The following is a 28,000-nucleotide window of genomic DNA, read 5'->3' as shown; positions in this document are numbered from 1 at the left end:
AGCTATATCACAAATGCTTGAATTTGGAATCTCTAAAGTAGGTCTATAATTATATTTGTTGAAAATATATTTTTACACTTGACTCTGATACAAAAAAAATTTTTAAATCAATTAAGAATAAGAAACTACAACCTCTAGCATTCATTACAGTAGAGTTGTTCCTACTAGAAGATTCAATATTTAAATATTTGATCTCATTTTCCCTATTTCTTGCCTGGCTTGTAGAGATGTGGAAGATATCTTTTTGTGTATGATGAACCAACAAACAAGTATGCAAGAGAGTGACACAGATTTTATTTCTCTCAGAGAACAGACAGATGCAATGAAGACATACCTTATCAATGGGTTTTGTTTCTCAAGTCAAAGTCAGCTTTTCTTAAACCATTTCCTTATACAAGAAGATGGGGAGCTGAATGTGGAAAAATGCTATTCTAACAAATAATTCAATAATTGCCAATGAAGAGTGTTCTTTCTTCTCACTACAGATGAAATATAAGAGATGTATCTAAGACCAGAGCTTTTACTTTCTCTAACTGGAGTGAAATTAAAATTGATGGATATTTTGTTTTTATTTTTATTTTTATTTTTTTCTTCTTTTTTTTCCTTCTGATTGTCTTGTTTATGTTAGCCACTTAAGTACATAAAAAAAAAAAAACAGGCAACACTTCCTCAAAGTGAATAAAAATGGAATCAAAAATAAAAAAAAAACCCATTTCCATAGACCTAGCAGAAACTTAACACATGCTATAATATGTTGCCTGACAATTATACCTTGCAAATATTTGACTATTTCTATTTTTTTAGTAGTATCTTAATGGGAGGTTGGAAGAAAATACATCAAGGTGGCTAGCAAACACAATTTCAAATTATAAAGTAATGATATTTATAATTTCTGAGTAATGTACAATTTAACATGAAAAATAGATATCATTATAGCATAAATCCAGGCTAGATTTTAGGCCTAAGTAAAATGTCTAAACGGTTTTGTTTTGTTTTAAAAAAGGCATAAGGCTTTTCTCCTTATTTAGGCTATTAATCTATCTCCGCCTTTTTACTTCCACTTGTATTCTAGTCATTGGTTTTATTAAGAGTTACAACTACCTGAGCAAGTACTTTTTCTTCTATTACATCTTAACTATTCCTCTCACTTTAAATTTTTATGAATTATCTACTCTAAACTACAAATGCTTGTGTAGCTATGTCCTAACCATGGGTACCATTTTTTATAGTTTGTTTCATTATAAATTCACAGGCTTATTCATTGTTGCATCATAAGTGAAGAATGTGGGAATTCTCAGTGAAAAGACCCAGAACACCACAAAAATAACGTCTTACTGAATCAATACATTAGTTGGAAACAGCAGCAAAATTACTTTTTTTTCCTCCTCTTAATTACATGCTTTACTGTTCTTCAGCAGAAGGTACAAAATGTTCACTGTCATATAAGAATTCTAAGTTTGCTTCATCCATTACTTGTCTTTCATTTTCTGATACTTTGGTATCCTTTCCATGGAATTTTTTCTTTACAACAAAAATAAATACAATAAGTAAAACAAGTACTGGGAATAGTAGGGCTACCTTCAAGCCGAAGAAGGCTCTTCTGTGAAAAGAGAATAAAGAAAATAGATTATTAAATTGTGTAAAATATTTTACATTTTTTTCTCCCCAGTTTGCAGACCTTAAAAGAAAAAAAAAACAGAAGTTATACATACAAATATTAAGAAAGCAATTCTGTTTATTCTTTTCATTGGGGAATAAAAAACTTCCCTATTTTTATTTTTATTTTTAAATATGAAGCTAAAGAAACTAAACTCCGGCTTTCTCTGGCCTTCCTCTGGGAGGGAGAAAAATATACATCTCCATTCCCCTCAAACCATCTCATTCTACCTAAGGGCAAGAGAGAGAAACTGAGAAGCAAGTTCGAAGTTCACAATCCACAGGTACAGGCTCACTAAAAGATTGAGACCTTATCATAGAACTGTTGAATGCTACTTTTTCTCCAGCACCTTACACCACATTAATAAACCCTTATATACAGCTGTTCCTTTTGCCCAGTACCTTTTGTCTGGCTGTCAAGAAAAAATTGCAAGTCTCATACTAAAAGGCAATAAACCCAGTCTGAAAAGAATAAGACTTAAAGCCAGATCCAGGTATATAAGGGATGTTGGAATTATCAAAATGGAAATTTAAAACAACTATTATTAATTTGCTAAGGGCTCTAACGAATAATGTAGACAGCATGCAAGAACAGGTGAGCAATGTAAGCAAGGAGATAAAAATTCTAAGAACCAAAAAGAATCACTAAAGATTAAAAAATACTGTAACAGATATGACAAATACCTTAATTTTTTTATTATTAGATAGATCACAGCTGAGGAAACTATCTCTAAGTGTATCCCAATACAAACCTCCAAAATTAAAAGCAAAGAAAAGTAAGACTAGGGAAAAAAAAAAAAGTGATAGCCAAGAACTTTGTGATAACGACGTGTGTATAATGGAAATACTTGAAGGGGAAAAAGGAAGGAAAAAAAGAAATATTTGAACGAATAAGCACTGAAAATTTTTCTTGAATGAATGTCAGACACTAAGCTACAGACCCAGGAGGCTCAGAAAACACTAAGAAGAAAAATTGCCAGAAAAATTATGCATAGGTTTGTTGTTTTCAGACTGTAGAAAAGCAAAGATGAAGAAAATATCCTGTAAGAAGCCAGAAAAAAAAACAAACCTTATGTATAGAGGAGCAAAAGATTACATCAGACTTCTCTTCAGAAACCATGCACTCCAGAAGAGAGTGGACTGAAATATTTAGTGTTAAGAGAAAAACACCTCCAACTTAAAATTCTGTACCCCGTGTAATTATCTCTCAAAAGTCACATTGAAATAAACACATTGTCACACAATAAAAAACTGAGGGACTGTTTTGCCAGTACATCTGTCTTTCAAGAAATGTTAAAAGAAGTTTGTAAGAGAGAAGGAAAACGATATAGGTCAGAAACTTGGATATACATAAAGAAGGAAGAACATCAGAGAAGAAATCAGTTAAGGTCAAATAAAAACATTTTTATTCTAAATTGATTTAATAGAAAACAGTTTGTTCCAAACAATAATGGCAACAATGTGTTTAATAGTATTTAATTTACATGCTTATTCATATGTTTATGTATGATTACACAGAAGTGGAGTAAATGACAGCAATGACACAATGGATAGGAAGGAAGAATGAGGGTTATTTTGGTATTATTAGGTACTCTTATTATCTGTGAATTTATAAAGTGTTATTTAAACGTAAACTTGGATTTGTTCTAAATATATGTTGCAAACTCTAGGAAAACCAGTAAATGTTTTAATTAAAACGGTACAACTAATAAACTAAAAAATAAGATAAAATAAAATTATATAAAATGCTGAAATAAAACAACAGGAAGACAAAAAGTGGAAGAAAAAAATAGGAACAAATAACAAGGGCAGCAAATAGAAAATAGTAACAAATATGATAATATTCATTCAATTGCACTGGGAATCACTTTTAATGTCAATGATCAAAATGCATCAATTAAAAGACCAAAATTAGCTGGGCATGCGGCTGATGTCTGTAATCCTAACATTTTGGGAGGCCAAGAAAGGAAGATTGTATGAGTTCAGGAATTTGAAACCAGACTGCGCAACAAAGTCAGACCCCATCTTTACAAAAATTCAAGTATTAGCCAGGCATGGTGGTGCACACCTGTGGTCCCAGCTACATGGGAGGCTGAGGCAGGAGGATCCCTTGAGCCCAGCAGGTTGAGGCTACAGTGAGTCATGTTCAAGCCACTGCTTTCCAGCTTGGGTGGCAGAGTGAGACCCTGTCTCAAAAAATATTAATAATAAGATTGTTGGTGGATTAAAACAAAGAACCAAATGATATAGTTCATAAAAAACTCACTTTAAATATGAGGATATATAGGTTAAAAATAATTAGACTGAGGAATTAATACTAACATTAATCAAAAGAAAGTGGGAATTACTATATTAATTTAAAACAGAGCAGTCTTCAAAGCAAGAAAATTGATCAAGGATTAAAAAAAGGCATTACGTAATAACAAAGAGATCAATTCTCTTATTGTCCCTTGAAAAATATAACAATTCTTAATATGTAAGCTTGTAAGAATGGAGTGTCAAAATATGTTAGGAAAAAATAATAGAACTGCAAAAAGAAATGAAGTCCTCAACATCGTCAGCAGGTTCCTGGAAACTAGTAAATTTAAGTGAAATTTTGTATTGTATAATGAAACCAATTTTACCACAGATAATTGGTGTAAACAAGAGTTAAGTTCCTATGGCATACGGTATATTGTTTTGCTTATTGTCAGTTTCTAGGAACCTACTGACAATAAGTAGAGAATTAATGTAAATGAATCCATAATTGTGTTTGGAGACTTCAAAATGCCTCTATCAGAAATGGACAGATCTAGCAGGCAAAAATCCAGTAAGGACATAGTTTAACTCAATGACACTATCAATCAACAGCATGTAATGAACATCTGTAGACTACTCCATCAAACAGCAACAGACTACAAAGTCTTCCCAAGCTCACATAGATTATTCATTGAGATAGACCACATTCTGAGCTATAAAACTTATCTTACAAAATTTAAAAGAATGGAAATCATGCAGTGTCTTTCCTCAGACCACAATGGAATTAAACCAGAGATCAATAACAGAAAGATAACTGAAAAATCATAATATATGTGAAGATTAAACAATACACTTCTAAGAAACATATGAGTCAAGGTGAAATCTCATGAGAAATTTAAAAAATATTTGAATTAAGAGAAAATAAAGTTATAGTATCAAAAGTTATGGGATGCCACAAAAACAGGCTTAGAGAAAAATTTGTAGCATTAATGCATACATTTAAAATGAAGGAATATCTGAAATCTAGGGCTTAATCTTTTACCTTAACAAAGTAGAAAAAGAAGAGTAAATTAAATTCAAAGTAAGCAGAACAAAAGAAATAATAAAAAGCAGAGCACATATCAATGAAATTTAAAACAGAACACGAACAGAGAAAAATCAACAGAAACAAAAGCTATTCCACTGAAAAAAAAAAAAAAGTAGTAAAATTGATGAGCCCCTTGCCAGGCTAATTGAGATAGAAAGGAAAATAAGATTTACTAATATCAGAATTGAAAGAGGGAACATCACTGGAGATCCCATTTACCTTAAAAGGATAAAAAAAGGAATATCATGAACCGCCCTATAGCCCTAATTTTAATAACTTCAATGAAATGGACCAATTCCTTGATAGATATGATCTACCTAAATTCACACAAGAAGAAATAGACCATCTGAATAGGCCTATATATGTTAAAGAAATGAATCAATAATTAATAACCTTCTAAAATAGAAATCACCAAACCAAGATGGGCTCATGGGTGAGTTCTATCAAACAGTCATATAAGAATTCACACCAATTCATTATAATCTCCTTCACAGGATAGAAGCAGCAGGAATAGTTCCTGTCTCATCCCATGAGGTCAGCATTATCCTAATACAGAAAGCAGACAAACATATTACAAGAAAAGAAAACTACAGAGCAATACATCTCACAAATATAGATGCAAAGAGTCTCAAAAATAGCTAATTTAATCCAACATTATATAAAAAATTATATGCAACAACAAAGTGGAATATATCTCAGGTTTACAAGACTGGTTCAACTTCAAAAACGAATTATATAATTCGTTATAGTAACAGGCTAAAGATGAAAAAAATCACATGATCACATGAGAAAATGCAGAAATGCATTTGACAAAACCAAACACACATTTGTGACTAAAACTCTCATTAAATTAGGAATAGAGAACTTTATCAACCTGATTAAAAAAAACTGCCAAAATCCTACACTTATCATACTTAATGTCAAAGAACCCAAAGATTTCCTGTCAAGGCCAGGAACAAGGCAAGGATGTCGCCTCCCACGACTGATTTTCAAGATGGTACCAGAAATCCTAGCTAATATGATTTAAAAAAAAAAATGAAAAGGGAATGAAATGTATACAGGTTAAAAGGAAATGTATACAGGTTGAAATGTATACTAGTACTGGAAATCCTAGCTAATGTGATTTAAAAAAAATTGAAAAGGGAATGAAATGTATACAAGTTGAAGGGAAGAAACAAAACTGTCTTTTTTTTACATATGTGTATGTAGAAAGTCTCAAATAATAGACAAAAATGCTCCTGGAACTAATAAGCTATTATAGTAAGGTTGCAGGATACAAGATTAATATAACAAAATGAAAATTTTTCCTATATATTATCAATGACCAAGTGGAATTTGAAATTAAAAACACATTACCATTTACATTGGCACCCCTGAATATGAAACATGAGGTAAAAATTTAATAAAATACATATAAAAGCTGCATGCAGAACACTATAAAATTCTGATTACATAAATCAAAGAAGAACTAAAAAAAGAAGTGATATTGCATGTTCACGTACAGTACAGACTCAATATTGTCAAGATGTCAGTTCATCCCAGCTTGATATACAGATTCAATGCAATCCCACTCAAAATCTTCATTAATTATGTTGTGGATATTGACAAACTAATTCTAAAGTTTATATGAAGAGGTAAAAGATACTGAACAGCCAAGACAATACTCAAGGAGAAGAACAAAATAATAGTGTTGATACTACCTGACCTCAAGACTCATTATAAAGCTGCAGTAATCAAGACAGTGTAATTTTGGTAAAATAATAAAAAATATATCAGTGGAAAGAACAAATAGCCCAGAAATAGACCCACTTAAATATAGTCAACTGATCTTTAATAAAGAACAAAGGCAATACAATAAAGGGTTAATATTTTCAATAAATGGTGCTGGAATAACTAGATATCCACATGCAAAACAGTGAATTTACGCTTCACAAAAATTAACTCAAAATGACAAATGTAAAATGTAAAACTATAAAAATGTAAAATGTAAAACTATAAAACTTCTACGAGGTAACACAAGAGAAAACAACCTAGGATTTGTTTATGACTTTTTAGATGCAACAGCAAAAGCACAATTCATTAAATAAATCATTGATAAGCAGGACTTCATCAAAATTAAAACCTTCTGAATAGAACAGTTATCCAGGCATGTATCTCAGGTTTGCAAGACTGATTCAACATTTAAATATGAATTTGTCTTGGCTATTCAGTATTCAACTGTCTTGGCTATTCAGTATTCAAATATCCATCATATAATTCATTATATTAATAAGCTAATAAGATAAACAATCACGTAATTACATCAATAGGAAGCTAAGACAGGAGGATCGCTTGAGCCCAGGAGTTCAAGACTACAGTGAGCCAAGAAGGTGCCACTGCACTCCTGTTTGGGCAACAGAGCAAGACCCATTTCTGAAAAAAAAAACAAAACAAATTCTTCTGAGTAAGTGAGAAATACGCTGTCAAGATGATAAAATGAGAGGCAGAGGACACAGACTGACAGAAAATATTCACAAAATACATCCAAATAAATGTTTTCTAAAATATACAAAGAACTCTTAAAACCAAACAATAAAAAAAAACCCAGTTAAAAAATGGGCCAAAGACCTTAACAGATACTTCTCCAAAGAAAATGTAGAGGTGGTAAATAAGCATATAAGAAGATGCTTCACATCTTATGTCATCAAGGAAATGCAAATTTAATGCAAATTTAAACAACAATGAAATACTACTATATACCTATTAGAATGGCCAAAATCCAGAACACTAAACATTAAATGTGGATAAGGAAGTGGAGCAGCAGAAACTCTCATTCATTGTTGGTGAAAATGCAAAATGATACTGACACTTTTGAAGCCAGTCTGGCATTTTTTAATAAAATATACATATTTTTGCCATATGATCAAGTAATTGCACTTTGGTGTTGATCCAAAGAGCTGAAATCTGTATCTACACAAAAACCTGCACACAGATATCTATAGAACTTTTCATTATAATTGCCAAAACCTGGAAGCAATCAAGATGTCCCTCAGTAGACAAAACTGTGGTGTATCTAGACAATAAATTATTGTTCAGTGCTAAAAAGAAATAACCTATCAAGCAAACACCTGGAGGAAACTTCAATGCATATTACTGAGTAGAGAAGCTACTCTGAAAAGGCTACATAGTGTATGATTTACTACTATGTGATCTGAAACAGACAAAACTATGGAACAGTGAAAAGGCTAGTGGTTTCCAGAGATTAGAGGGAAAGGAGGGATGAATTGGCAGAGCACAAAGGGTTTTTAGGGCAGCAAAACTATTTTTTATGATAGTGTAATGGTGGATTATATATCATTATACAGTCATGCAAACCCACTGAAAGTTCCACAACAAAAGTGAAACCTGATGTAAACTATGGATCATGAGTGATAAAGATATGTCAATATGGGTTGTCAATTGTAACAAATCTACCACCCTGATGGGAGATGTTGATAACAGGCAAGGCTATGCATGTGTGGGAGCAGGCAGGATATGGGAAATCTCCGTGCTTTTTTCTCAATTGTACTGCGATTCTAAAACTATTCTAAAAAATAAAGTCCTTTAATAATCATAAGATAATCATTTAACTGTGTATTAATTGGGAAATAACTGCTCTTTTAAAAATTTCCACTTTAAACAATCCAGCAGTGAACACAGGTGACTAAAATAAAAGTAGTAAGGGCCATGTGTCAGCTACAATATGCCAGGAGAGTTGTAAAGAGGGATGGTTATTTCTAGCTGGCTGAAGTGGTGCAAACTTTTGAAGAAAGGGTGTATGAGATAAGCTTGAAGTATGCACTGGATGTCAGAAGCCTAACACTTGCCTTAATTGGCTAAAATCAAGGTATTGGTAGAGCTGCATCTTTTCATTTTATTTTATTATTTATTTATTTTTGAGATGGAGTCTTATTCTGTTGCCCATGCTAGAGTACAGTGGCAAGATCTTGGCTCACTGCTACGTCCACCTCCCAGGTTCCAGTGATTCTCCTACCTCAGCATCCTGAGTAGTTGGGATTACAGGCACCTGCCACCATGCCAGGCTAATTTTTGTATTTTTTAGTAGAGACGGGGTCTCACCATGTTGGCCAAGCTGGTCTCTAACTCCTGACCTCAAGTGATCCACCTTCCTTGGCCTCCCAAAGTGCTGGGATTACAGGCATAAGCCACCGCACCTAGCCCTGCATTTTTTTTTTTCTGTAAGCTCTACAATCTGTATCCTTGTCTTTTCACACTTCTAGAGGCGACCTACATTCCTTGGCTTCTGGGCCCTTTCCTCCAACTTCAAAACTGGCAACAATACGCATAGTCGTTCTCACATCACATCCCTCTGACCTCTTCTGTTGCTTCCCACTTACATACACACATACATATATATGTGGGGGTGTACACAACACACACACACACACACACACATTTCCTTTTAGTTCTACCAAAACCTTCACTAAAGGAAAAGAAACTAATATGGGTTTTTAAAAAAATTGTTTTAGAGGTCTTTTCATACTGAAACGAAAGTAACTAAAGTAATGCTATCCTAAAATGTGATGTTAATGTTTGGACTTGGTGATCATTGCTTTGGGGAGATTCTGAGGAGCACCTTGCCAGTTGTCCTAAAATGAGTTATAATTCCAATTAAAAATAAACACTTTTGGCCAGGCACAGTGGCTCACCCCTGTAATTCCAGCACTTTAGGAGGCCGAGGCGGGTGTATCATGAGGTCAGGAGATTGAGACCATCCTGGCTAACACGGTGAAATCCCGTCTCTACTAAAAATACAAAAAATTAGCCGGGCCTGGTGGCGGGTGCCTGTAGTCCCAGCTACTCAGGAGGCTTAGGCCGGAGAATGGTGTGAACCCTGGAGGCAGAGCTTGCAGTGAGCCGAGATTGCGCCACTGCACTCCAACCTGGCCAACAGAGCGAGACTCCGTCTCAAAAAACAAACAAACAAACAAGCAAAAATAAACACTTTCTTAAAATAATGTCATTAAAGTAAATTTAGTAAGTGTTGCTTTTTTATTTCTTTCCATACTTTTATTCATGGAAATAAAATCTACCATTTAGGAAGGCATTTTATATAATAAGACTTAAAGTTAGGAGAATGTGGGGTAGTGAATGCTGCTTTACTAGAATTCCAGGAAAAGCTGGATCATTACTTGTTGGGAATGTTGGATGTGAATTTACACATTAAGTGAGAGAAAGTTCTAGTAGATTTGACCCAGGGAGTTTTCTCCAGGGATTTAACCTGAACTAAGAAACATTCTCCACTTTACATAAATAATAGCATGCTCCACGTATTCTTCATGCTTTGTCTTTTTTTTTAATGTAACAATATATTGTGAATAGGGTCCATATTAGAAAATACATATCTCCTTTCTTCTTTTTTTAAGAACTCAGAATATTCATTTGTCTGCATATGTCATTATTTGATACCTTATTGATTGATATTTACATTGTTTTCAGTATTTTGGGAATATAGCTTGCTAGAGGATAAATTCCTAGAAGTACTCCCACTGGCTCAAAGTCATTTACTTTCCAATCAACACCTTTGTTGACAATCTGGGTGACTTTTAATTGCAATTCTCTTATTGTCAATGAATAAAAAAATGATGTTCATATTTTCATGTTTCATAACCTCTAGTGACTTTTTTGGAAAATGTTTGATGATTTTTTTTCTTTACTAGTTCCTATATCTTTTGGCAATTTTAGTTTTACAGAAAAACTGTACAGAAAGTATGGAGGGCTCCCTGCCCAACATACGCACAGTTTCTCCTATCATTAACCCCTTGTATTAGTACAGCACATTTGTTCCAAATGATGAAAGAATACCGATACATTATTAAGTCCATATTTTACATTAGAGTTCACTTTTTATGTTGTAAATTTCCAAAGGTTTGGCAAATGCATATTATGATGCAACATTATAATATCATATAGAATAGTTTCACTAGCCCAAAAAATGTCTTGTGTCAGACCTATTCATCCATCCCTTCTCCCCACTGAGCCCCAAGAAACAACTGATCTTTTCATTGCCCATTGTTTTGCCTTTTCTACCAAGTTATACAGTTAAAATTATACAATCTGAAGCTTTGTAGGCTGCCTTCTTTTATTTACACATTTAATTTTCCTTTCTTTCTTTTTGTAGATTAATAGCTCATTTTTTTTAATTGACTGATGTGATTTGGATTTGTGTCTCTGCCCAAATATCATGTCAAATTGAAGGAGGGGCCTGGTGGGAGATGACTGGATTATGGGGGTGGATTTCACCCTTTCTGGTCTCAAGATAGTGAGTGAGTTATGAGATCTGATGGTTTAGAAGTGTGTGGTACTTCCACTTTTGCGCGCTCTCTCTCTCTCTCTCTCCTGTTGCCATGAGAAGATATGCTTTGTTTCCCCTTTGCCTTCTGCCATGATTGTAAGTTTCCTGAGGCCTCCCAGTCATGCTTCCTCTAAAGCCTGTTGAACTGTGAGTGAATTAATCCTGTTTTCTTCATAAATTACCCAGTCTCAGGTAGTTCTTTATAGCAACCTGAGAATGGACTAATACATTGATGACTAATATTCCATTGTATGAATGTACCACAGTTCAATTATTTGTTTACCTATTAAAGGACATCTTAAATGCTTCCACTTTTTAACATTCAAATGCAGGTTTTTGTTTGTGGACATGTTTCCAGTTAATTTAGCTAAATATCTGGGAGCATGATTGCTTAATCATACAGTAAATGTATCTTTTGCTTTGTAAAAAACTTTGACTCTGTCTTCCAACATGGCTGTACCATTTTATATTACCTCCAGCAATGAAAGAAAATTCCTGTTATCTCATTCTTGCCAGCATTTGGTGGTGTTTTTTTAATTTTTAAGAGCTTTTTATATACATAGGACATTTGTCTGTGTCTGACTTAGAAATTCTTCTAATTTATCTTTTGTTGTTGAATTTCACTTAAAATAAGTTTTGGTGATGCAGTTTTTAAAATATTTTATTATTTGTTCCTTTTCTTTATCTGTTTTGTTTTAATATTTATTTTAGGTTCACGGGTACATGTGCAGGTTTGTTATATAGGTAAATTGTATGCTATGCAGGTTTGGTGTACAGACTTGTTGTCACCCAGGTAATAATCATAGTCACTTATAGGTAGCTTTGTATCTTCACCCTCCTCTCACCCTCCACCCACAAGTAGACCCCAGTGTCTCTTGTTCCCTTATTTGTGTCCATATGTACTCAATGTTTAGTCCCACTTAAAAGGGAGAACATGTGGTATTTGATTTTCTGAATCATAGGCTCACTTATGATTCAATATCACTAATTATTAGAGAAATACAAATCAAAACTACAATGAGATACCATCTCACACCAGCTAGAATGGCTATTGTTAGCAAGTAAAAAAATAACAGATACTGACAAGGTGGTGAAAAAAAGGGCACACTTATACATTACTGGTGGGATTGTAAATTAGTTCTGCCATTGTAGAAAGCAGTCTGGTGATTTATCAGAGAATGTAAAACAAAATTACCATTCAGCCCATTAATTGTATTACTGGGTATAATCCAAAGCAATAAAAATCCTTCCACCATTTTTTTTTAAATTATAATTTGGGGCACTTGGGTCATACTTAGTGTTATGGGTTGGTTGTGTCCTCATACGAATCTCATCTTAAACTATAGTTCCCATCATCCCCAAATGTCATGGAAGGGACCCAGTGAGAGGTAACTGAATTATGGGAATGGTTACCTCCACACTGTTCTCGTAGTGAGTGAGTTCTCATGAGATCTGATGGTTTTATAAGGTGTTTTTCTCCCTCTTTGCTTGGCACTTCTTGCTGCTGCCATGTGAAGAAGGATGTGTTTGCTTTCCCTTCTGCTGTGATTTTAAGTTTCCCGAGGCCTCCCCAGCCCTCCAGAACTGCAAGTCAATTAAACCTCTTTCCCTTATAAATTACCCAGTCTTGAGTATGTCTTTATTAGCAGTGTGAGTATGGACTACTACAGTAAATAGGTACCAGGTAAGGGGGCACTGCTGTAAAGATATCCCAAAATGGGGAAGCAACCTTGGAATTTGGTAACAGGCAGAGGTTGGAATTGTTTGGATGGCTCAGAAGAAGACAGAAAAATGTGGGAAACTTTGGAACTTCCTAGAGACTTGGAGGGTTCAGAAAATAGGAAAATGTGGGAAAGTTTGAAACTTCCAAGAGTCTTGTCGAATAGCTTTGAACAAAATGCTGATAGTGATATGGATGATAAAGTCCAGGCTGACGTGGTCTCAGATGGAGATGAGGAACTTGTTGGGAGCTGGAGTAAAGGTCACTGTTGCTATACAAAGAGTTGGGTGACATTTTGCCCCTACCCTGGAGATCTGTGGAACTTTGAACTTGAGAAAGATAATTTAGGGTATCTGGTGGAAGAAATTTCTAAGTGGCAAAGTGTTGAAGAAGAAGCGGAGCATAAAAGTTTGAAAAATTTGCAGCCTGATGATGCAGTAGAAAAGAAACCCATATTGTGGGGTGAAATTCAAGCCAGCTGCAGAAATTTACATAAGTAATGAGAAGACAAATGTTAATTGCCAAGATAATGGGGAGAATGTCTCCAGGGCATGTCAGAGATCTTTGCGGCAGCCCCTCCCATCACAAAACAAGAGGCCTAAGAGAAGTACTGGTTTTGTGGGCTGGTCCCAGGGACCCCTGCTGTGTGTAGCCCAGAAACTTGGTGCTACAAGTCCCAGCCACTCCAGCGATTTTTAAAAGAGGCCATGGTACAGTTTGGCCCATGGCTTTAGAGGTTGCAAGCCCCAAGCGTTGGCAGCTTCCATGTGGTGTTGAACCTGTAGATGCACAGAAGTAAAGAAACGAGGTTTGGGAACCTCCACTAAGATTTCAGAACATGTATGGAACTGCCTGGATTTCTAGGCAGAAGCTTGCTGCAGGGATGGGGCCCTTATGCAGAACCTCTGCTAGGACAGTGTGGAAGGGAAATGTGGGGTTGGAACCCCCACACAGAGTCCCCACTGGGGCACTGCATAGTGTGGCTGTTGGAAGATGCTCACCATCCTCTATACCCCAGAATGGTAGACCTACCACCACCTTGCTTTGTGTGTGTGAAAAAGCTGCAGACACAATGCCAGCCCTTAAAAGCAGCCTGAAGGGAAGCTGTACCCTGCAAAGCCACAGTGGTAGAGCTGCACAAGACCATGGGAGCCCACCTCTTGCATCTGTGTAACCTGGGCGTGAGACATGGAGCCAAAGGAGGTCATTTTGGAACAATAAGGTGTAAAGACTGCCCTATTAGATTTTCAGCTTGCATGGGGCCTGTAGCCCCTTTGTTTTGGCTAATTTCTCCCATTTGGAATGGGTGTATTAACCCAATGCCTGTACTCCCCATTGTACCTAGGAAGAAACTTATCTGCTTTGACTTTACCAGCTCATAGGCAGAAGGTACTTGCTTTGTCTCAAATGAGACTTTGGACTTGGACTTTTGAGTTAATGCTGAAATGAGTTAAGACTTTAGGGGCCTGGTGGGAAGGCATAACTGCGTTTTGAAATGTGAGGACATGAGATTTGAGAGGGGCCAGGGACAGAATGATATGGTTTGGCTGTGTCCTCACCCAAATCTCATCTTGAACTGCAGTTCCCATAATCCCCATGTGTTGTGGCAGGGACCCATTGGGAGGTAAGTGAATCATGGAGATGGTTACCTCCATGCTCTTCTCATGAAAGTGAATGAGTTCTCATGAGATCTGATGGTTTTATAAGGGGCTCTTCTTTTCCTTCACTCTGCACTTCTCCTTGCTGCTGCCATGTAAAGAAAGATGTGTTGGCTTCCCTTTCTGCCATAATTGTAAGTTTCCTGAGGCCTCCCCAGACCTAAGGAACTGTCAGTCAATTAAATCTCTTTCCTTCATAAATTATCCAGTCTCAGGTATGTCTTTATTAGCAGTGTGAGAATCAACTAATACACTTAGAAACACATTTTTTTCTTCCTAGATAATTAAAAGAAATCCTATGTGAGTAATTCTAATACTTATAATTTCACATGAAACATTTGTGTATTTGGTCAATATATAAATTTCAAATTAATGTTTCTATAATTGGTAAGGTAAAATTGCAGCAGCTTCTTTTCTTCCAGATGATCATCCAGTTATCTTAATGTCACTAAGAGAATACCTTTGCCTATGAAGAGTATTGAAACACTTTTTTCCCATATTTTCCTCAATGACCATATAACCAGAGCCCAGCTGGTCATTCTATGTCTTCCTGGAGAAGCCAGAGGAGAAGAATTTTGTAATAAAAAGGGATTCAAGTACAGATCCCAGCTGTATTTCTTTTAGTTGTGCTATTTTGGACAAGTTATTCATTATTCTTGAAACTTATTTTCTTCATATTTAAAGAAGGAGAAAATAGCGATTCTCTACAGTTTCTATGATTATTAAAATGAGATACCAGAATGCCTGAAACGATACTAAATACAAAGCAAGTGTTCACTATATGGTAGCTATCATTATTAATATTATAATAAACTAAAATGATAGACTTAGGAATTAACATAGTCAAAGAAAAAATCTATTAATAAAATGTATTTACGACAACTTACCCCAAATACGTGGAATTATATATCCTACAAGCCCCTCGTGCTCCACAGCTGTTGGTGGACCACTTCATACATGTTGTATCAATCAGAGCCCCAAAATATATTGGAACTAGAATACCTCCTGCAACATGAGATAAGAAGATATCAATCCAAGGAAAATGTTTCAAATATAACTGGGTGATATTCTACATTGATATATTTTGAGTTAAAAAAAGTTTAAAATTTTGGAAAATTATTCCATTGTTTTGGCCTACATCTACCCAAGAATCAAAATTATTAGGAAGCTCAAAAGCTTAAGTCATATGGTAATGTCATAGACATAGTTGATCTACTCTTCCCTCCCTATATTCATAGGGAAGAAGGAGGATTATATACCTATATACTCTGTTCTTCCTATAATGTTGATTAACTTAAACCTGACTGGTAAAAGGGGAATGTTATTAGTAAAACATGGAAATCATGTTGATTCATATACAATTTTTCTTAGGCAAGAAAGACTGGATTACTGGGAGTCAAATTACAACCTTATGGGAAAAGGAAAAAGCTCTCACCTCAACTGCTGTAAAGTCAAAGATTTTTAATACTATTTTAAGAAAATTAAAAAGTGAATGCTTACATCAGGATTCCCTCCCCCAGAGATGTTCAGGCCTAGTTTCAAAGAGTGCTCAGCTATTGGCCAGTTTTACTTCTTTCTGGGCTCAGAACCCCATTTCCTCCTTCTTGGTGCTCTTAAAGACCACAGTCCAGCATTTTCTTTCCATTGATTTAATGCTTTTCTTGATATCTCCTAAAGCAGCTTAGGCTGTACAGGTTAGGGTTGCTGCTAAATTTTGTTTCTGTTAGTGGTCTTATCACAACGGTGCATACATTTCAGTGGTCTGTCCCTAAGTCAATTTTTATTTGTAGTGCCTGGTTTCACAGAAAGTACAGCATTCCAGGAATACATAAGTTGTTTATAGGAGAGGTATACATTTTGAGATTAAGTCTTAGTTTTAAACATAGGTAATTTGGTCAAAATTTTGAAGGACATCATAGTAGAGAGCTATCCTTCAGATGTTAGAACTGAAGCATACAAGATTTTACTTTGTTCTTGTTCTATTTTGTGACTCATACTTTTCAGATTTTATTTTATCACAAAACATGACAGTGATTTATATATGGCAGTTTACTGATTCTGCTTATTTTTAATCATTCTCAATTTCTGAGAGTAAGAAATATTAGAATCACAAGGGAATGGTTTCTGAGGCCAATGTATCTGAAGCAATCTAATGCTGACAAAATGGGTGAGAAATTCTCAGATTTCAAAAACCCAGGAGCACCTTTGAAAAATAAAAAATAGATGCCAACAATTTATTTTCTTCACATTATGCCACTGGTTTAAACAAACTTTATGAAGTAAATGTGTTAACTAACACTTAATTACTGGAATTAAAAACCTCTGATGACCTATTTTCTAAATAACTTTTTCAATTTAATACACTATATATTATAATAGGCCTTCCACAATTTACACACATATCATATTTAAGACGATTGTTTGTGAATTGGAAGTTTGGTACTAAGTGTGGATTTTTCCCATAGAGGCATTTGAGCTTCATTGTGGCATATGGTGGACACATCGAAATTGGATGTTCACTATTAGGATGGCCAGATTTTTTTTTTTCTATTTTATGTTGCTAAAATAATTTCTATTTTCATAGTCTCATTTCAACCCATCAAAAGAAATACTAACTACCCAGAACTATTTTCAGCCTCTGTGTTCAAGTTCCAGGAGTGAGGTATCTTCATTGAATCTGAAGGTAGAGAACTGCCAACATTATAGAGGCTGGAAGATTAGGGACACAGAAAGGGAATACTGGGAAGAGAACTGATGTAACCCTGCAGCATCTCCATCTTCTCTCTCCTATTCCCTTTGCACTTGTTTTTACCTTTCAGGATCTGTGACCTTCTCACCAAATACACTTCATGACAACTCCATTGTAATTTGGCCATACCTTTTTCTTTGCTTGCAAGGGTCCCGGAAACTGACCCCTCCCACTTCCTTTTCCTTCTGCCATCAGTGGTTACCTATGGGCCATAATCAGTCCTTTGCACCAATCCCTAGATGAATGACGCCCTCTTGCTACCTCCCAGGAATAAGCATATAAGATTTACAGTTCTTATGAAGGAGCACTCACAGGGGTTAGGCTAGACATTGTTTAACAACAGGCATCTGTGCAGTAAAAAAGGCAAATGGCAACAAGGGAGAAAGGGTAATTTTCTAAATCTTTTCTAATCAACTTTGAATATTTAAAATATAGGCCTCTAAAAGGTGGCAGATAGGAGGCAGGACTAGCTTGCAGCTCTCACTTGGACAAACAGAGCAGCATGTGGAGACTCACATTGTGAACTTTTTCTCCAAGAACTACCACAGCAACATAGTGGGAAAGCTGAGAGAATCCACAAACCCTTTGAAGAAACTGTATCACCAGCTGCAGGCTCCCTGAGATGCCAAAAAACTGAGTCAGCTTCCTTTCTCAGCAGGGAGGCTGGTGGTTAGGGGCAAGTTTTTAGCCTTCGTCACCAAATACCTGGTAATAGACTCAGTGCTGTTGGGGGTCACAGTGGCAGTGAGATCAGCCTGTAGGACTGCATGCTAGATAGGAGCAGGGTAAGGCCTGTTACTGCTGGTCCTCCCACGCCCCCCTGCCACTCACCTGGCCCCCCACCACTTCTTTTGAAACCTGTGTGACTCAGCAGAGGCAGCCATAATTCCCTTGGGAACATAACTTCATTGGCCTGGGAACCACACCCTCATCCCCCACAGCAGCCACAGGAAGCCCTACCCAACGAGAGTCTGAGCTCAGACATGCCTATCTCTGCCCCCACCTGATGATCTTTCTCTACCTGCTCTGGTTGCCCATGACAAGAACATAATCTCTTAGGAGCTCTATGGCCCTGCCCACCAACTGAGAAACCTGAATACTTAACCAGGTGACCCTAGGGCAAGTTTGCTTCCTCTCTATAGTACCGCAGCTGATGTACTCTTGAAAGCACCACCGCCTGGCTGGAGGCCAACCAACACAAAACCAGTGAACTAAACAAAAATACAACCAAGGACCCTCACACAGTCCACTTCACTCTCCTGCTACCTCTGCCAAGTAAATGCTGGTATCTATGGCTGAAAGACCTGAAGATGGATCACATCACAGGGACTCTTTGCAGACACTCCCTAGTACCAATCCAGAGCCCAGTAGCTCCACTGGGTGGCTAGACCCAAAAGAGTAAAAACAACCACTGCAGTTCAACTATCAGGAAGCCCCACCCCTAGGGGAATGGGGAGCATGCCACATCAAAGGAGCACCCTATGGGACAAAAAAATCTGAACAGCAGCCCTTGAGCCCCAGATCTTCTCTCTGTCATAATCTACAAAATGAGCAGGAACAATAAAAACAATTCTGATAATATAACAAAACAAAGTTATTTAACACCCTCAAGAGTCACACCAGTTCACTAGCAATGGATCTAAACCAGACAAAACCTCTGAATTGCCAGGAAAATAATTCGGGAGGTCCATTATTAAGCTAGTCAATGAGGCGCCAGAGAAAGGTGAAGTCCAACTTAAGGAAATAAAAAACAGGATACAAGATATGAAAGGAAAATTTCTCAGTGAAATAGATAAGATAAATCAAAAACAATCACAACTTCTGGAAGTCAAGGACACACTTAGAGAAATGCAAAATGCACTGGAAAGTCTCAGCAATAGAATCAAACAAGCAGAAGAAAGACCTTCAGAGCTGGAAGACAAGGCTTTCAAACCAAATCAATTCATCAAAGAGAAAGAAAAAAGAATTTTTAAAAATAAACAAAGCCTCCAGGAAGTTTGAGACTAGGTTAAGCATCCAAACCTAAGAATAATTGGTGTTCCCAAGGAAGAAGAGCAATCTAAAAATCTGGAAAGCATATTTAAGGGAATAATCAAGGAAAACTTTCCCAGCCTTGCTACAGATCCAGACATCCAAATACAAGAAGCTCAAAGAACACCTGGGAAATTCATCACAAAAAGATTATCACCTAGGCATGTATTCATCAAGTTATTTAAAGTCAAGATGAAGGAAAGAATCTTAGGATCTGTGAGGCAAAAACATCAGCATCAGGTAACCTATAAAGGAAAACCTATCAGAATCCCAGCAGATTTCTCAGCAGAAACTGTGCAAGCCAGGAGGGATTGAGTTCTTATTTTTAGCCTCCTTAAAGAAGAAAGTTATCAGGCAAGAATTTTGTCTCCAGCAAAACTAAGCTTCATAAATGAAGGAAAGATACAGTATTTTCCAGACACACAAATGCTGAGAGAATTTGCCACTACCAAGCCAGCACTAAAAGAACTGCTAAAAGAGCTTTAAATCTTGAAATAAATCCTCAAAAGACACCAAAATGGAACTTCCTTAAAGCATAAATCTCACAGGACCTGTATAACAATAACACACACACACACACACACACACACACACACAAAACCCAAGGTATTCTGGCAACTAGCACGATGAATAGAATAGTACCTAATATCTCAATACTAATGTTGAATGCAACTGACCTAAATGCCCCACTTAAAATATATAGAATGGCAGAATGGATAAGAATTCACCAACCAAGTTTCTGCTGTCTTCAGGAGAGACTCACCTAACACATAAGGATTCACATAAACTTAAAGGAGTGGAAATAGGTATTCCACATAAATGGACACTAGAAGTGAGCAAAAGTAGCTATTCTTATATTAGACAAAACAGACTTTAAAGCAAGGGCAGTTTAAAAAGACAAAGGGGCACATTATATAATGATAAAAGAACTAGTCCTATAGGAACATATCAGAATCTTAGATATATATGCACCTAACCCTGGAGCTCCCAAATTTATATAAAAAATTACTACTAGACCTAAGAAATGAGATAGACAGCAACTCAATAATAGTGGGGGACTTTAATACTCCACTCACAGTGCTAGACAGGTCATCAAGAGAGAAAGTCAGCAAAGAAACAATAGACTTAAACTATACCCTAGAATAAATGAGCTTAACAGATACTTACTGAACATTCTACCCAATGACTGCAGAATATACATTCTATTCATCAGCACATGGAACATTTTCCAAGATAGACCATATGGTAGGCCACAAAACATGTTTCAGTGAATTTAAGAAAGTGGAAATTATATCAAGTACTCTCTCAGACCACAGTGAAAGAAAATTGGAAATCAACAGGAAAAGGAACACCAAAAACCATGCAAATACATGGAAATTATATAACCATCTCCTGAATGATTGTTGGGTCAACAATGAAATCAAAATGGAAATTTAAAAAAGTTTTGAATGGAACAAAAATGTGAAAAAACTTATCAGAATTTCTGGGATACAGCAAAAGTGGTGCTAAGAGGAAAGTTCATAGCTTTAAATGCCTACATCAAAAAGTCTGAAAGAGCACAAATAGACAACATAAGATCACATCTTATGGAACTAGAGAAATAAGAACAATCCAAACCCAAAGCCAACTGAAGAAAAGAAATAACAAAGATCAGGGCAGAACTAAGTGAAATTGAAACAACAACAACAAAAAAATATAAAATATAAATGAAACAAAAATCTGGTTCTTTGAAATGATAAATGAAATTGATAGACCATTAGCAAGCTTAACCAAGAAAAGAAGACAGAAGATCAAAATAAGCTCAATTAGAAGCTAAATGGGAGATATTACTACTGATACCACAGAAATACAAAAGATTATTCAAGGCTACTATGAACAGCTTTAAGTGCATAAACTAGAAAATCTAAAGGTGATGGATAAATTCCTGGATATAAACAACCAGGAATAAATAGAAACTCTGAACAGACCAATAAAAACCAGTGAGATTGAAATGGTAATCTAAAAACTGCCAACAACAACAACAAAAAGTCCAGAAGCAGACAGATTCACAGCTGGATTCTATGAGGAATTCAAAGAAGAATTGTTACCAATCCTATTGACACTATTCCACAGGATAGAGAAGGAAGGTATTCCTCCTAAATTTTCTATAGAGCCAGTATCTCCCTAATACCCAAACCAAGAAAGGACATAACAAAAAGAAAACTACAGACCGATATCCCTGATGAACATAGAAGCAAAAACCCTCAACAAAATACTAGCTAACTCAATCTAACAGAAGATCAAAAAGATAATACACCATGATCAAGTGGGGTTCATATCAGGGATGTAGGGATGATTTAACATCCACCAGTCAATACATCATGATACACCACAAAAACAGAATTAAAAACAAAAATCACATGATCATCTCAATAGATGCAGAAAAAGCATTTGACAAAATCGGGCATCATTTTATGATTAAAACTCTCAGTAAAATTGACATAGAAGAGACACGCCTTAAGGTAACAAAAGCCACCTATGGCAAACCCACAGCTAACATTTTATTGAATGAGGAAAAGTTGAAAGCATTCCCCCTGGAAACTGAAACAAGATAAGGATGCCTACTTTCACCACTTCCATTAAACGTAGTACTGGAAGTCCTAGCCAGAGCAATCAGACAAGAGAAAAAAATCAAGGGCATCCAAATTGGTAAAAAGGAAGCCAAACTGTCACTGGTGATGATATGATTGTAAACATAGAAAGCCCTAAGGACTCATCCAAAAAGCTCCTAGAGCTGGTGAATGAATTCAGCAAAGTTTCAGGATACAAAAATCAATGTATACAAATCAGTAGCTCTGCTATACACCAACAGTGACTAAGTGGAGAATCAAATCAAGAACTCAACCCCTTTCACAATAGCTGCAAAAATATAAAATGATTCTTAGGAATATACCTAACAAAGGAGGTGAAAGACCTTTAAAAGAAAAACTACAAAACACTGCTGAAAGAAATCATAGATGACAAAAACAAATTGAAACACATCCCATGCTCATGGATGGGTAGAATCAATATTGTGAAAATGACCATACTGCCACAAGCAACCTACAAATTCAATGCAATTCCTGTCAAAATACCACCATCATTCTTCATAGAACTAGAAAAAGTAATCTTAAAATTCACATGGAACCACATAAGAGCCTGCATAGCCAAAGCAACACTAAGCAAAATGAAAATATCTGGAGGCATCACATTACCTGACTTCAAACTATACTGTAAGGCCATAGTCACTAAAACAGCATGGTACTGGTATAAAAATAGGCACATAGAGCAATAGAACAAAATAGAGAACCCAGATATAAAGCCAAATACTAACAGCCAACTGATCTTTGACAAAGCAAACAAAAATATAAAGTGGAGAAAGAATACCCTAATCAACAAATTGTGCTGGGATAATTGGCAAGTCCCATGTAGAAGAATGAAACTGGATCCTCATCTCTCACCTTATATGAAAATCAACTCAAGATGAATCAAAGACTTAAATACAAGACCTGAAATCATAAAAGTTCTGGAAGATAACATCAGAAAAACCATTCTAGACATTGGCTTCGGCAAAGACTTCATGACCAAGAACCCGAAAACAAATACAACAAAAACAAAGATAAATAGATGGGACTTAATTAAACTTAAAAGCTTTTGCACAGCAAAAGAAATAATTAGCAGAGTTAATAGCCAATCCACAGAATAGCAGAAAATCTTCACAATCTATACATCTGACAAAGGACTAATATTCTGAACCTACAAACAACTCAAACAAATCAGCAAGACAAAAACCAAACAATCTCATCAAAAAGTGGGCTAAGGACATGCATAGACAATTCTCAAAAGAAGATACATAAATGGCCAACGAGCATTTGAAAAAATGCTCAGCATCACTAATTATTAGGGAAATGCAAATCAAAACCACAATGCGATACCACCTCACTCCTCCAAGAATGGCCATAATCAAAAAATTAAAAAATAATAAATGTTGATGTGGATATGGTGAAAAGGGAACACCTTTACACTGTTTGAGGGAAGGCACACTAGTACAACCACTATGGAAAACAGTGTGGAGATTTCTTAAAGAAATAAAAGTAGATCTACCATTTGATCCAGCAATCCCATACTAGGTATATAGCCAGAGAAAAAGAAGTAATTATATGAAAAAGATACTTGCACATGCATGTTTATAGTAGCACAATTTGCAATTGCAAAAATATGGAGCCAGCCCAAATGCCCATCAATCAATGAGTGGCTAAAGGAAATGTGGTCTGTATATATCATGGAACACTACCCAGCCATAAAAATGAATGAAATAATGGTATTCACAGCAACCTGGATGGAATTGGACACTACTATGCTAAGAGAAGTAACTCAGGAATGGAAAACCAAACATCACATGTTCACACTCATAATTGGGAGATATGTTATGAGGATGCAAAGGCATAAGAATGATACAATAGACTTAGGGGACTCAGGGGAAAGGGTGGGATGTGGGTAAGTGATAAACGACTACACATTGGGTACGGTGCACACTTTGGTTGATGGGTGCACCAAAATCTCAGAAATCACTACTGAGAATTTATTCATGTAAGCAAACATCGCCTATTTTCCAACAACCTACTGAAATAACAAAAAATAAATTTAAAAACAATTTAAAAAGGCCTTTAGCCTCTGGAGTCTATAATCTTACTCTTCACCAATAATAAACCACAATTTTCTGATCTTTCTTTTATTCAGAGCATGCTCTTAATCTAAGATGCCCAATTCTAGAGTCTGAATTCTCATTCCTTTTTGCATTAACTTCTGCTACTGTTTAGCTGCTCAGCCTTACAGGACCAGGTAGTGGGAAGTGGCACAGTTAATGTTATCTCCTGTTGTTTTATACAACTTCAGCCTGACCAGATTCCTAGGACTCCTAAGCTAATTGAGGCCTGTCCTAAATAATGCCTCCATTTAGAAGGAAGACTCTCCACTCTGCCTACACCTGGAAGAAATATTCTTATTTTTCTGAAAGAAGGAAAATTTCAAATACTACCTATCTTTCTGTTAGAAAAAGTATAATATAAATACAATGATTCCTTGCTCTTAACAGATTGGCTTTAATGAGAATTAACAATCAAATTCTCTGCTAGGCCACTCAATTTTCCTCTTATTATTTTCATTTATCACAACAATGGAAATGATTCTTACTTATTCCTTTTTTATACATTCTCATAGTTGAAAATTAATTACATTGTCTTTAAGCCTTAACATGAATATTTACATGTTAAATTTCTAATCTGTATATTTATCATACCTAGCGATCGCATAATCATTGAATGGAAGCCGATTGCAAGTGCTTTCAATTCAGGTTGAACAATCCTGTAATATGATTAAAGCAAAGAAACAATACACATCATTAAAATATCAAACTGAGCTAATATCAAAACATTTATCAGTATCGTTTTTCTTCATGATCAAATGAGAACCCTTAAGTGAATGGCCTACATTAAATATAGTTATATTTTCAATTGTTTTAAAAGGCAAACACCTGGGTGGTAATAATAATTATTTTTATTTCTTATTTATTCTATGCTTTATTCTATTTATTCTATCTTATTTATTCTATGCTTTATGATTTCAGGACAGTTTAACAAATATTTCATATTTGATCCTTATGAAAATCCAATAAAAAGGTGATGAACAGACTTGTTATGTTTATGAAGAAAATGATTTTGTGTGGACTATTTAGTTAAGGTAGCTCATATGAAAATATTATATACCTTTATCCAAAAGTAATTCTTAGCAGTTCTCTTTTTGCCATCTTATTTCTGTCATCAGTGTTAACAGAGTAGTTTACTAATATGATTCATAAATTATATAACACAACCAGAAGGGTCAAAAACTTTTCTGTATTCTAGTGTCTTGTGTATTTAACTGTCATATTAAAGGTAAAGACTATACTTCTATCCTCACTTAGAAACTAACTCACTCTTGCATTTCCCCAATTTCATTTTTATGTGTTCAATAAACTGATTACACTACCAGCCCTGTGATAACTTAGTATATATCAAGTGAAATAAAATTATTTTGCATTAGTGGAGGGGGTGGATTGGGATAAAGGAGGGTGACTGCAGCTCAAAAAACCCAGTTTTACTGAAAGAGTATATTAATTGATGAAAAAGGTGTTTTTATCTTGAACTCTTGGATGGTTATTCTTTCAGAGAGCTATGTAGCTGTCATCAATCAACAAACATTCACTGAGCACCTAGTAAGAGATACTATGCTAGTTAATGTTCCTGGGAGTAAACAGACAAATTATGCTTCTTCTCATCTAAGTGACTTGGATAAGTATATCACTTAATTTCTCTTAGCCTTAGTTTCCTTGTTGGTTAAGTGAGGATAATAATGCTTATCTCATGTTATAAGAATCCAATAAAATGAGCTAGCACTCTAAACTTCAACTTAATTTACACATAATCACCTCTATACTTTACAGAACAGCTACCATTTATTGAGATTCTGAAAAGAATTCAACAGAATTTGTAAACTTTTAAAAGGCAAAAGTTAAATTAAACATAATATATTAAAAGTTAAACATAAGATAGTTATATATTAGGAGAGACAATAAATGGAAAGTGTGTTTTGGCTCGCCTTTCACCAAGTACAGCAATACTTTGTTAGCCCAGTTGAGGGCACAACACCACACTGAGGACAATGAATCCATGCCTGCTATATAAGGAGGAAATTTATTTCATAAAGAGATGGTCAGGAGAAAATCACCAGGAAGGGTAGGTTAGCTTTTCTATGGAGATGTTACTCTCAAATATCAGATTTCTCAAAGGAGATTTGGGGAAGGGAGAGATTGCACTTCACCCCTGGTTGAGTTCTCTGACAATTGCCTGACAGGCATTTTTCACTGTAATTCATTTTCAAAAGTTGCAGTTTGTATACTATACGCACAAGGCAAACTGACATTTGTTATCAACTTGTATTTTCCCAGGGAAAGGGTTAGCATGCAGGAGAACTGGGGGACTTGCAGATAGGGTGAATATTTTCCCAAGAGTGGGCCTGAAATCTTCAATTCAGTGGAAATGATGGATGTGCGTGATATAGTAACATACATATACAATAACAATCATACACACTCACTCCTACATTTCCATGCATGCACACTCACACTGCTCCTTGCTCATGCTCGCTTGCGTGTACACACTCACACACTGTTATCGTGAAAGATATTTTTCACTGTAGATTGATGTTTTGTTTTTATCAGCTTACATCATGCCTCACACTGTTGTCACCAGCAGAATGCCAAGATTTTTAGATCTTCTCTGGTACCAAGACTCTCATTCCACATGGTTTAATACACATTCTTTAATCCAACTCACTCTCCTCTTTTCCCATCACTCAAACCCTGTTATTTTGCCCATGGAAACTCTTGTTTCTTACCAGCAAAATGTTTACTTTTTTTTTTTTTCAGATGGAGTCTCGCTCTGTGGCCCAGGTTGGAGTGCAGTGCTGTGACCTCAGCTCACTGCAACCTCCACCTCCTGGGTTCAAGCAATTCTCCTGCCTCAGCCTCCCCAGTAGTTGGGGTTACAGGTGCCCACCACCACAACTAGCTAATTTTTTTGTATTTTTAGTAGAGATGGGGCTTCACCATGTTGGCCAGGCTGGTTTTGAACTCCTGACCTCAAGTGATCTGCCTGCTTCGGCTTCCCAAAGTGTTAGAATTATAGGTGTGAGCCACCGTGCCTGGCCAACTTCCTACATTCTTTTTAGCTCCTTTACTTTCTTGTTCTAAATGAAATCTAACTCCCATTAACACTCTTTCCTTGCAACTCTATCAAGTTTTCCTTCCACCGCCTCCATATCAATGGGCCTGAAATGTGGAAGTCCTTATTGATCTTTTGTTTTTACCACTTCCATACCTGAGTCTCTCCTCTGAAAGACCTCTAGATCCCAGTAAGAGGTGCACCACCCTAAAATACTATCCTCTACCTTCCTTGTTGAAGTTAGCTGTAGACTGGCACAGCACAACTCTCATCATTTCTTGACCATTTTCACTCTAGGGTCTCTGTCATTTTCATCAAAATGATTTCTGCCCCTTTTCCTAGTTATTTTAATATTCATATAGATTATACTCCCAATGCTCTGCCCTTCCAGTTTCTTGGCCTTTTCTCTGGAAAGTCATATTTCTTTCACCCACAATCAGTTCATCAGTACCCACTTTTAAAATTCTCCATTTTGAGCATCCCACTCCTCGTAACCACCTCTAAAATTTTAAAATTACTCCCTTTCATACATCTGCTGGACTATACCCCAGCCCTAGCTCTTTAGGCTTATGACTCCTCTGACCTCTTCACAGGCCATCTCTAGTTTCACCTCTTCATGTCCTCTCTCATCATGATCTTTTGTTATAATCAATCCTTTGCATATATCTTGAACATTTTGTCTATCTCATCCTTTATGGTATTGGACAAGCAAAAATGCTTTTATCTAAACCTCTGCCTTCTCTACATCT

The 28,000-nt window shown here is 35.9% G+C and overlaps 1 protein-coding gene across 3 annotated transcripts in view; it reads right to left on the bottom strand.

The window, feature by feature from the left end:
* Positions 1-290: 290 nt before the first annotated feature.
* LOC129009441 (putative solute carrier organic anion transporter family member 1B7) overlaps positions 291-28,000 on the bottom strand; it is a 113,561-nt gene continuing 85,851 nt past the window's right edge. Inside the window, exons 12-14 of one of the 3 annotated variants that reach the window (XM_054442350.1) lie at positions 24,791-24,855; positions 15,581-15,698; positions 291-1,600 (exon numbers count right to left, since the gene is read on the bottom strand). In XM_054442350.1, coding sequence (XP_054298325.1) covers positions 1,402-1,600; positions 15,581-15,698; positions 24,791-24,855 — 382 coding nt within the window. In that variant the 3' untranslated portion in view covers positions 291-1,401. The remainder of the gene's footprint in view (positions 1,601-15,580; positions 15,699-24,790; positions 24,856-28,000) is intronic. The other 2 variants (XM_054442351.1, XR_008492771.1) reach the window with 2 other exon arrangements.

Source organism: Pongo pygmaeus, chromosome 10 (genome assembly GCF_028885625.2).
Source record: "Pongo pygmaeus isolate AG05252 chromosome 10, NHGRI_mPonPyg2-v2.0_pri, whole genome shotgun sequence".
Taxonomy (NCBI): domain Eukaryota; kingdom Metazoa; phylum Chordata; class Mammalia; order Primates; family Hominidae; genus Pongo; species Pongo pygmaeus.
The sequence above is the reverse complement of the archived record's forward strand: the minus strand, read 5'-3'. Positions and strand labels throughout refer to the sequence as shown.